Source organism: Hippocampus bargibanti, linkage group LG04, assembly GCF_051943395.1.
Source record: "Hippocampus bargibanti isolate YZ-2025 linkage group LG04, ASM5194339v1, whole genome shotgun sequence".
Taxonomy (NCBI): Eukaryota; Metazoa; Chordata; class Actinopteri; order Syngnathiformes; family Syngnathidae; genus Hippocampus; species Hippocampus bargibanti.
In genome coordinates, this window is record NC_142737.1 from 5,234,260 (window position 1) to 5,247,167 (window position 12,908).

A 12,908-nucleotide genomic window follows, 5' to 3' on the forward strand; every position below is an offset into this window, starting at 1 on the left:
GGAGAATAATAGCTTGACTCATCGTATCTCTTGTTCATGGCTCCGAAGGGAACCATGACGAGAGCCAAATTGGCGGTTGGGGGGGTTTCCCCCCCACACACACACCAGGTTGAAGAGAGAATATCCTCCAAAATGGCCGAATTTGATTGCCTAATAAGGTGCCTCGCTTGCTTTGTCTCCTTTGTGATGAACCAAAGTCCTGTGAGAAGAATTAAAAATGCAGAGACAAATCATACTCCATGAACGACACATTATGGGACTTTTGACCTCTTTTATTATTATTTTTTTTATTGTTTTTTTTACATTGACTTGGTGAAAGAGACATACAGTGATACCTTGGCTTAAGAACTTAATTGGTTCCCAGAAAGAGTGTGTAAGGCAAAAAGTGTCTATCCCAAAAAAATAATTTCCCATTGGAAATCATTAAAATGAGAATAATCCATTCCCAGGTCCCCATAGACAAAAAAATGTCGGCTGCCATTTTACTTTTTGGAGAATTGCTTCACTCTCTCTGTCTGTAACCCCCCCCCCCCCCCCGCCCCCACTGCTGCGTTCTTGACCAATCACGTGGCTTTAACCGACGACTGGGGACGGGGAATAGAGGACCAAAACAAGCCGGCTGCCATTTTCTTGTTAGGAGAATGGGCTCGTTCGCGAACGACACATCAATTATTGTGGCAGCTACGTGTGTCACCCGAAAAATAGTTTGTATGCCAAGGTAAAATGTTCGTAAATTTAACGTTCGTAAACCGAAAAGTTCGTAAGCCAAGGTGTTCGTAAACCGAGGTATCACTGTACTGAGACCATCAACGGAGAAAACCTTGGTGACAGTTCCGTTTATGATTTGTCTCCGCAGGGGAGCAATATCGTGGACCTTTGTAATGCAGAGCCTACTCCGCCAAGTCCAGCAATGTACCAGCTGGATATTGTCTTAAAGAAAGGCAACAACCTGGCCATCAGAGATCGCACAGGTAAGGGTCTAATATTTTTCATAATTTTTTATAATATAATTTTACCATGTTTGCATGATTTATCTATGTATTTATTTATTTAGTTAGTTAAGTTATCTTGCTATCTAGCTAGCTATCTGGCTAGCTATCTAGCTATGTATCTATCTAATACAAATAATAATAATATATTTATTATTATTATTTATTTAATAATAATATTTGATAAATGTATCAAATTCCTTGTGTGTTCTACATACTTGGCAATAAAGATGATTCTGATTCTATCTCGCTAGCTATGTATCCATCTCGCTAGCTATGTATCTATCTCGCTAGCTATTTATCTATCTAGCTATCGAAATATCTAGTTATGTATTATAATAATACTTTATTTGATTAATAAGCACTTGTTGAAAACTCTGAAGGACACTTTACAGTCACAGGATAGAAACAACAAATATTTTTTCTGTGGGTGAGCAGCGGCAGCCAGACGCGCCAGTGTTCACTCAACCCGGAAGTAATCTATTTATCTATGTATGTATTTATGTATTTATTTTGTTACTTGGTTATTTAGTTAGTTATCTATTTATCTGTGCATTATTTATTTAATTATGAAAGCTGAATGTTACCATGTTTACGATTTATTTATTTATTGAATTATTTAGCTATGCAGCTAGCAATCTAGCTACCTAGCTGTCTTTCTAGCTACCTATCTAACTACCTAGCTATCTAGCTATTATTTAATCAATTTATGTGTTTATGTATTTATTTATTAATTATTTATGAAAGCTGACTGTTACCATGTCTACATTTATTTCTGTATTTATTTATTTATCTATTTATTTAGTTATTTATCTATTTTTCTATATATCTATTTATTTATTTATTTTATTTAATTTAACACCACAAGCCCAAATACAGCTACGGTATTCAAAAAATGAGCAAAGCAAAGGCATCCGGCTGCACTACTGAATATGCAGTTAATTGAATCAGGTCTGCCATTATTGGACCGTGGAATGACTTGCATTTCAGCCATGTCCAATATGTCCTACTACAACTCTTGCATTGTGGGTAATAGGATACGCCGACTGCTGCAGCCATCTGTCAGTCCTATCATAGTGCGCACGGACCGTTTCAGCCGCCCACAGCCTGAGTGAGAGGCTTTTCTGTCTGATGACATTGAGGAGTATTTTATTGGTACTTTAACCGTGCCGCTTCACTGTCGACATCTCAAATCAGTCGATTGTGCCGCTAGTATGAGTGACACGTTGATTATGCAAGACTTTTTTTTTTTGAGAGAAGATGCAAAGCAGTCACTGTCCATGTAATGTTTTGTTTTACATACAATAGAACACTCACGTTGACTCGTACTAAGTTTCTTTTGTCACATTTTATTTATTTTTGTATTTTTTATTTTTTTTTATCGATTCTGGCGTTGAATAAAATAAACACAAAAATAAATATATGCATTGATAAATAGATATTTTATTTTATTTTATTTTAAAACAGATTCTTTACTTACAGTGTATTTTAGGTATTAATTTACCATTTAATGAATACCTAAAATACACTGTCTGTAAGAAAAGAATTTGTTTTAAATTAGATATCAAGTAGACAGGATGAACTTAATACAACTAAATAGATAATAAATAACAAAATAAATGGATCAATAAATAGATCAATAAATAAACAAAAATAAATTAGTAAATAAATGTAGACATGGTAACAGTTAGCTTTCATAAATAAATAAATAATAAATAAACACATAGATACATACAGTAAAGTCTCGTTATATCGATATTCAAGGGAGTCTGAAAAAATATCGATATAACCAGGACTATCGATATATCCGACCCTGTTCGCATGTAATTTTCTCCGTGCGTGCATAGAAATAGTATCGATATAACCGGGACTATCGATATATCCGATATCGATATAACGAGACTTTACTGTACATTGAATAAATAATTTATTGAGTTTAATATTTTTGAAAAAAGACAAATTTCAAATATAACGATCATATCTTCATTTCCCCTATAGTGTACGAAGCTTATTTTAATACATGGATTCAATGGCAACATAATTACATCTTCATACATCGGCGTGAATATTTTAAGACCATTTGTCTGCCCCGCGCACGTAGACTTATTGATCATGACGATGTAAATGGAATTACAGGTTGATGATGAAAAAGAAGCTGAATTATTCATAAAAGGGAATCATATACCATCATCACCAAGATCACATGGGCCGACCTCTTTTTATACCCTATTCGACAATTGATTATCATCATTGTGTCGCTTGGAGGCTTGTCGGGTGTCACAGTGAAAATCCATTTCTATTATAAATACTGAAAACCCACCAGCATATCAGATAAAGTCAAAACAGACTAAGTTAAGCTAGCTGTTAGCATGTCAGCTATCCCATTTACTGTTGCTAACGTTGCTTCTTATTTTTATTGTAATGAATGAATAACTTGGGGAACACCGTATGCTCAATTCGACATAATCAGTTGCTCCTCACTTCAGGTGGCGTTCTAATTTGGCTACTGGTCCGTTTCAGACATTCAGACTTCCTTTGATTGACATTGATAATGGATGTCAACTCGAATGTAGTCAACATTGGGCGTAAATACTACTTGTAAATACTGATTGTGCCTGCTCTTTGTTTGTTCTTGATTATCGTTCTGTTCTTTGTGTTGAATTGTTGCTGTATTTTTTGTCGTTATCTATAATAATAATAATAATAACAATAATAATAATAATAACAATAATAATAATTTCAAAACTCTCAAGGTCACTTTTCAGTCACGGGAGAAGTTTTTATGTGGGTGAGCAGCGGCAGCCACACGCGCCAGCGTTCACTCAACCCAGTAGTAACTCAAATACATAGAAAGCTAGCTAGCTAATAGATAGCCAATAGATAGACAGCTAGACAACTAGCTTTATAACTGATAGCCAGCCAGATAGCTAACTAGCCGGCCAGTTAGCTAAAAGATAGGAAATAGTCCATAGATAGCCAGCTAAATGAACTCTAGCATATTAAAAACAACACTCCTCTTTCGGGAGAAAACATTGTCTAAGTCAATGAGCTGCGCCCTGCTAGCCACTCCTTGTGAAATGTTGCGGTAGCAATAAATAATTTTGCTTGATTTGCATTTTAAACTGCTGCTAGGAAGAAGGAGAAGAAGGGGAACATTTATCCGAGATGCTAGCATGGACTTTGGCAACGAGACAGGCAAATGTGCTTACTGAATAAACGTCTGCGGCAGCTCGCATTTATCTTATTTCAACACTTTTATTTTTATGGCTGTCTGGTGTTTTGATGCCGGGTTTTTATGGCATGTCAATTGATGGGCATCGTTATGAAGCATTCCTGTTCGAAGGTTTTCAAAATACGTGCGGCATACAGTACAGTGATACCTCGGCTTTCGAACGCTTTAACTAACACACTTTTCGCCTTACGAACGTTAAATTCGCGAGAATATAATCTTGTTGCAATATCACAACTTCTAAGATGTTCAACCCAAAGCTCCTTGAGACACTATGCAAAAGGCTATCCATTCCATCAAGTCATCGACCATAACAAAAGTAAATAAAACGACTTGATTATACTGTACAGTTTATTTCTTTAATTACAATAACATAGCGCATTTATTGTATATAAAATAGGCTTATTCAGTTGAAAATAATGTTTTATGGGGACCTGGGAACGGATTATTCTCATTTTCATGGTTTCCTATGGGAAATTAATGTTTGGAATACACAATTTTTGCCTTACACACACTTTCTGGGAATCAATTTGTTTCGTAAGCCAAGGTATCACTGTATATATATATTTTTTTTACATTTTAAGTTTATAAACGTTTTTTTATTGATTTATCTTGGTCTACTTTGTACAGAGAAAATGGTGCTTTTTCTATCAACTGTATTTCTTATCGGCCTTTCCTTTCCATCTATGTGGAGTAGACATTGCATTCATTTCCCTTCCTAACAAACATTCCCTCACTTAATGATACTTAGTGTGATCATTCTTTTGAGCTGAACGCACATTCTATTCATCTCCCACCCAACCCGCCACATCAGACTTTTCCATTTCAATCGTCTAGACTGGCTTCATCCAGTGCCATGGCTTCCGTTCGTGGGATCCCACACCCGAGCAAGCAGCAGCAATATATTATATTTGGAAAACTTTTTTCATTCATTGAAGGTGCACCATTTAGTCCGATGCGCCTTATATATGGAAAATGTATGAAAATACACTATTCATTGGTGGTGTGCCTTATACACCGGTATGCCTTATAAACAGGAAAATACAGTAAATCGTCCCTAATTTACATATTTTTTAATTCATGCTGTCTGGAGCTTTTTGAGTAGTAGTGTATTTAATGGATTAGAAGGTGCACCTTCGATGAATGACATATTTTAAAATGTTTTCCATATAATAATAATACATTTTATTTCAAGCACCTTTCAAAACTCTCAAGGACACTTTACAGTCACAGACAAGCATAGAAAGAAAAACATATACAATAATAAATAAAATATAATTATAAATAGAAACAAGAGATAAAGCTACACAGAAAAATGCAATTTTAAATAGGTGGGTTTTGAGATGGGATATGAAGGTGGGAATAGAATCAATGTTACGAATGTTGGGTGGAAGTGAGTTCCAGAGTTTGGGGGCAGAGCGGCTGAAAGCTCTGTCCCCCATCAAGAACGAGGACAGCAGTGGTGTGAGGAGGGAGAGACGGGCGAAGATGATTGATATTGCGTAGGTGGAAGTACGGAGACCGGGTTAAGTTATTTATATGGGAGTGGAAATATATATATATATATATATATATATATATATATATATATATATATATATATATATATATATATATATATATATATATATATAATAGAAATATATATACGGTGCACTAGAGTATAAGGCACATGGTCAGCTTTTGAAAAAAAAAAGAAGGGTTTTAGGTGCGCCTTAAGGTGCACCGTACCATAATGGTGAATGGTGTATTTTAAAACTTTTTCCATATATAAGGTGCACTGGACTATAAGCCGCACCTTCAATGAATGTAAAACGTTTTCCAAATATAATTTATAAATATAGAAACATTTTCCAAATATAAGGCACACCACATTATAAGGCACTGCCACTGGGAAGAAAAAAAACATGCTTGTGGACGTGGGCCGAAACAATACGGCAGTAAAATACAAAATGATCGTAAAAGGCCGTGTGTATTTGTACAGACTTTACGAGTGTGTCTCTTGGGTATTTTGGGTAGTTAATCAGGGAGGATGTGCATTCTGTTGTCTTTACAGATAGTGTCATTTGAATCCATCAAATCAATCGAGCAAAAAAAAAAGTTTTTTTTTTTTATGTCTCTTGTTTAATTTCCCCCGCTCTATAATGAAAACTAAGTGGTTTTATTTTGTAGCATCTTCTTGCGGAATTGAATGGTTCTCAAGGCATGCACTTTGTTTTGATGACTTCATGCTTGGTTTGATGGAAAACAGAAATACACAGAGAATTCCTTTGGTATGTTTTTTTTTTTTTTTTTTTTAACTGTATTACTGTATTGTCCGGTGTATAAGGCGTACCCAAAAGCCTTGATTTTCTTGAAACAATGACCCTGTACCTTATACGCCAGTGCGCCTTATAAGTGAAGTCATATTGAGGCGCAACAGGTCTTGCAACTACTTACTCCATTTCCTGCTTTAGAAGAAGTTGTGCGTAACCGCAGCCTCTACTGTAAGCGCCTTATAATGTCGTGTGCCTTATATTTGGACAACATTTCTATATTTATATACAGTGCTACCTTGGCTTACGAACTTAATGGGTTCACAGACAGTGTGTAAGGTTGAAAAGTGTGTATCCCCCAAAAAAAATTGCATAGGAAACCATTAAAACGAGAATAATCCGTTCCCAGGTCCCTAAAAAACATACATTTCCACTTCTAATTTTCTAAGCCTTAAAACTACACAAGCCTTAAAACTACACAAAACATACCTTATTTTATGTATAATAAGTGTGCGATGGTATTATAATTAAAGAAATAAACTGTACTGTATAATAAAGTATTTACCTTTGTGATGGTCGTTGATGGCTTGATGGAATGGAGTGGCCGGTTTCCTCAGCATTAAACACTTGATGAGGAATGTTGTCTTCTTCTTTCACCATCTTGAGGAATTATCCTTTGTAGGTGCTTTCTCTGTGATAATTTTACCGAGTTCCTCATCAATTGTGTTTTGTTTAGCTAGGTTAATAGGTTTTTGCATCAAGTGTACAGATGGCTTGTGCGGGTTGTTTGTGGAGCCTGATTGATGGGAATTGTAACCTTCCAGTCTACACTCTGCTTTTGAACTATCAAATTTGAAACAAGTCCAAATTTCACTGTTTTCTATCCATTTTCTCACCATATCACTTTTGTTTTTTTTTCACTTTTGTTCTTTTGTTTCAAGCTCTGACATCTCCCTTTCGTGTGTGTGTGTCCGGATTTTCTCACTCTCTGTCTCTGTCGTCTTCCTGTCTCTTTAATGTTTAACCCCCCCCCCCCCCCACTGCTGCGTTCTTGACCAATCACGTGGCTTTAACCGAAGAGTGGGGGCGGGGAATAGAGGACAAAACAGTCGGGCACCATTTTGTTGTTAGGAGAACGGGCTCGTTCGTGAACTACACATCTCTCATTGTGGCAGGTCCGTGTGTATCCCGAAACTGTATTGTATCCACTGTATTATATTTGGAAACCTTTTTTTTTTTTCATTCATTGAACGTGCGCCTTATAGTCCGGTGCGCCTTGTATATGGAAAATGTTTGAAAATACACCATTCATTGTGGTTGCACCTTATACTCCGGTGCGCCTTATACACCGGAAAATACGGTACATAACACCATCTGCCAATGTGTTAGTTTTTATTCATTATTATTACATATATATATATTTTAAATATATATATGTAACCGATACATGTTTATTTTCTCTCCCAGGTACCAGTGATCCATATGTCAAGTTCAAGATTGCGGGGAAGGAGGTGTTCAGGAGTAAAACCATCCACAAGAACCTCAATCCAGTGTGGGATGAAAGAGCAACTCTCTTGGTGGAAAGCCTGAGGGACCCGCTATATGTCAAGGTACAACAACCATCAATTAAAAAAGTACAGGCTTGTCTGGGGAAATGCTTGTGAAATATTGTTTTTTTCCCCGTATTTTAATGTATTTAAAATCACGTATAGTACAGTGAGACCTCAACTTACAAACACCTTATCTTACAAACTTTTTGTCTTACAAACGTCAAATTTATGAAAATTCAACCTTATAATAAGTACTATTTTCATAATACACACCCACCACGGCTGGCGGAGTGATCTTCGGCGGAAGCACACGACCGAACAGCACCAGAGGTTAACTTACCAACAGTCCCTTATGGAAGGTGACTCTCCTTCCATAAGCCATCAACAACCATCAAAAAGGTAAATAAAACTTTATTTTACAGCACAGTTTATTTCTTTAATTAGAGTCCTCATGTAATGCGCCTCTCTTTCCAAACAGCAATTCCCATTGACCTTCGACCTCCAACGCCATTCCATCAAGCCATAAATGACCATCACAAATGTAAATAAAGTGACTTTATGATACAATTCAGTGTATTTCTTTCATTACAATACAATAGCACATTTATTATACATAGAATAAGGTATGTTGTGTGTAGTTTTAAGGCTTATTTAGTCGAAAAGTATATTTTATGGAAACCCGGGAACGGATTATTCCCATTTTAATGGTTTCCTATGGGATTTTTTTTTTTTTGGAGATACACACTCTGTCTGGGAACCAATTAAGTTCGTAAGTTGAGGTCTCACTGTATTGAGATTCTTGTTCAGGGCTGTTTTTGCTGACTTGAGCACTTCTGTTTAGGTTTTTGACTATGACTTTGGACTACAGGATGACTTTATGGGCTCGGCGTATCTCTACTTGGAGTCTCTGGAGCTTCAGAGGTCTGCCTTTTTGGATTTCAAATTTCATCCTGCTATTTGAATGTGTATTTTTTGTTGTGAAGTAAACTTGAGTCTACTCTCCGAGTTACCTCTCAGTTGTCCATGTTAAGCACGTTGTTCTAGCTTCAGCTGTTGCTAAAGCGCTATATAAATCAATATGTATTGTATTGTATTGAGTCCAATGTTGGTTGACTTTACCCACTTCGGCTTGCTTCTTTTCTACACTGTTGTCTATTTCTTATTCGTCTATTATCTGCATTAAAGTTGTTTTTTAAACAATACTCCAGCTCACCTGCTCACTAAATGTATAGAAAGCTCCACTTCGATCGCTCCTCGGCGTTTGCACAATCATTAGTCACCCTCTAGTGGTCACTTCTGGAAACACATCCTATGTTATGTTAGTTTTTATGACGTAGATTCAAAAGTATCATATCAGACCATGTTGGCGTTGACTGAATGCATTTATGACATGACTTCCCTACATTATAATCCATATAAATTTAAATTCTAATTATTTAATGAGGTTGCCCTCCCTTATAGGACACTGGAAGTTCTCCTGGACCTAAAGGACCCACATTATCCAGACCATAATCTTGGCAGCCTGGAACTTTCAGTCACTTTATCGCCACGAGAGGGAGACATGAGAGATGCAGTAAGAAGCATTTCTTGTTCCTCAATCTGATTTTTGTGTGTTGACCTGAAAATTCTGATTTCATACATGCTCAGTGATTGGAAAATAATCAAATCAACAAGACCAAATGACGGAGCGACTATAATTAATGTTGTCGGTGTAAACGTTTTGTGTTCAAAGCGCGCTGGATATTTCCGAGTTGAAATTATTTCTATTCAGTTATTTGTCTACCTAATTGGACCCCTGAATGTTCGACCCAGAAGAAGGCGCACCTTTTTGGATCACTCCAACTGTGGAGAAAAACATTAGTACAGGGGTGTACTGGTACGTTTTGAATGGCGCTACTTGTTGTCATTGGTAATGCTTGATCGCAGAGGGAAAGATGCATTGAGGAAATTGAATTGGATGTGCTTTTATTCGTCTCGCAGTGGAGAAATTTACAATTCACGGCAGAAAGTTATGAAAGTAAGAGGAAAGGAAAGAAAGAAATAGAAAAACAAAATACAGGAGCTGCTGGAAAGGCAGCCACTCTCACAGCGCCATCTTGAGGTCAAAAAAAAATTACAATATTGTCAATACAAAAGAAATTATGACTACTTTAACTCGAATACTACCTAAATATCCAACAGTGTGTATTGTGATTATTTAATGACATTTGTCAGCAACAAATTTGAATCTGACGGCTAAATGCATTTTTAGCTATTTGCTATCTATTTGCTATGTAATAGCTATCTAGCTAGCTATCAAGCTAGTTATCTATTAGTTAGCTAGCTGAACACTGGCGCGTGTGGCTGCCGCTGCTCACCCACAGAAAAAAATGTATCCCTTGAACGCTTTGAACACAAAATTTTTACACATTAGTTATAGTCGCTCTGTCATTTGGTCTTGTTGATTTGATTATTTTCCAATCACTGAGCTTACACAGACGTTATCCCTTGACTGTAAAGTGTCATTGAGAGTTTTGAAAGGCTATTAGCTACGTATCTATTAGGTATCTAGTTAGTTATCTGGCTAGCTAGCTATCGAGCTTTGGCTAGCTAGCTTTCAATCTATTTGAGTTACTTCCAGGTTGAGTAACTGTAAAGTGACCCAAGGACACTTTACAATCATTAAGAACAATGGAGCAATAAACACCAGAACAATAAAACTATGAATAAAATTATAAATACTAAAAGAAAGTAAACCTTTGAAAGTAAATCACAATGATGTTTATGCTTTCTTTTGGAAGCAATAAATAAATACAAATCAAAATCCAAAAGGCACTAAGAAAAACTATTAGCATGACCACACTATTAAACATGTTTACATATTTGCGAGTGCACGTTTGTTTTTGACAACACAAGGCTCCAGCCTTATTTCCGAGCATGACTAACAAATGCTTCACTATCTTAATCTACCGCCCCCTACTCACGCTTCACCCACTCACTCCTTCACCCAGGCCACAACTAGCATCCAGACAGCTCACACCAGCTTCCCCCCTTAACCTTTGCCCCCCTGCAGCTTCCAGTGGGAGACAGTAGGGGGGGCTGTAACCGCTTTGTCTCATTCACAGAACATGCTTTTGAGAAGAAACTGGAAACGATCGAGTAAGGTAAACTAAAAACGCATGTAACGCACCCCCCTTTCTACCAACACTACTACACTTCCACTGTGCACCTTTAACTGCCCCCCCCCATTGCTTCTGTGCTTTTGGCTTTTCTCATCACTTTATTTTCCACAAGCTGCAATATACTAACACAGCATATTATATTTATGATAGGAAATCCAACGAGTTATACATTTTGAACGCTTTTATATAACTGCAGTTTGGGTACGAAAACGTCTTGCCACTATGGATGACTTATGGCAGTTTTCCTCAGAGGGACATTCGAAATTGACAGGTAATACTCAGAAAATTAGAATATCATGAAAATGCATTCATTTAAGTAATTCAACCGAAATGAACACATATATATATATATATATATATATATATATATATATATATATATATATATATATATATATATATATATATATATATATACATACAGTAAAGTCTCGTTATATCGATATCGGATATATCGATAGTCCCGGTTATATCGATACTATTTCTATGCACACACGGAGAAAATTACATGCAAACAGGGTCGGATATATCGATAGTCCCGGTTCTATCGATATTTTTTCGGACTCCCTTGAATATCGATATAACGAGACTTTACTGTATATATATATATATATATATATACTCATAACATGCATTGCAAGATATTTGTTACAATTTTGAGTATTATGGCTTACAGCTTATGAAAACTGTAAAATCAGTGTCTCAAAAAATGTGAATATCACATGAAATGAACAGAAAAAATAAGTTTATAATAATCAAAATGTGTTTATAATAATCAAAATTCCAACAAACAAAAGCTGGAAACATCTTGTAATGCATGTTATCAGTCTAAATAATATATTCATTTCACCTTTTAAGTTGAATTACTTAAAAGAATGAACTTTTTCACGATATTCAAATTTTCTAAGGGTTACCTGTATGTTTTTATTATTATTATTATTATTATTATCGTTATCATTGTTGTTATCATTGTTATTGTTATTATTATTATTATTATTATTATTATATTATATATTATTATTATTGTTGTTGCTATTATCATTATTATTTTTATTATATTATTATTATTATTATCATCAATATTATTATTATTAGTCATAGTGTTATTCGTATTGTGATTATCATGATGATGAGGATTATTAATATAATTCAATGATTGAGCAAATTTTTATGATTGCAGTATTTTCTGGACTATAAGGCGCACCTTCAAACAAATGACATATTTAAAAATGTTTCCATACATAAGGTGCACCGCATTATAAGGGGCACCTTCAATGAATGCACATATTTTAAAATGTTTTCCATAGATAAGGCACACCATATTATGAGGTGCATGGTCAGCTTTTGAAAATAATATTTTCTTTTAGGGGCGCCTTATAGTGCAGAAAATACGGTACATACTGCTATAAGCATTTGTGGTTCAATGTTTTTTCTTCTATTTTACAAGCACAATTACCCCAAGGTCATATTTGGTTTTTAAAATTGTTTGCTACCCCAAACGAAAGCGTAAGGGTTTCGCCTCTGCTAGTTTATTGCAGCTTCTGTGTAAGAAAATAAAGTTGTTGTTTGCACGGAGTTTGAATTGATTTGATTGACTGCAAATCTAATGTCAGGGCCTGTTCTGTATCTATGTCTCCTTGTTTAAAGGACAACGGACGCCTCCGGTCAAGTTGTGTCCATAATTTGTAAAATCACTTGAAATGGCTTCTACTGAGCGTATTTTA

General features: G+C 35.7%; 1 protein-coding gene across 3 annotated transcripts in view; it reads left to right on the top strand.

The window, feature by feature from the left end:
• The window catches only part of LOC148898821 (multiple C2 and transmembrane domain-containing protein 1-like), a 117,859-nt gene that overhangs the window by 18,775 nt on the left and 86,176 nt on the right, over positions 1-12,908 (top strand). For 2 of the 3 annotated variants that reach the window (XM_088993702.1, XM_088993703.1), the window contains exons 4-8: positions 857-971; positions 7,941-8,083; positions 8,865-8,944; positions 9,485-9,596; positions 11,128-11,166. In XM_088993702.1, the coding sequence (XP_088849828.1) occupies positions 857-971; positions 7,941-8,083; positions 8,865-8,944; positions 9,485-9,596; positions 11,128-11,166 (489 nt within the window). The remainder of the gene's footprint in view (positions 1-856; positions 972-7,940; positions 8,084-8,864; positions 8,945-9,484; positions 9,597-11,127; positions 11,167-12,908) is intronic. The other variant, XM_088993704.1, reaches the window with a different exon arrangement.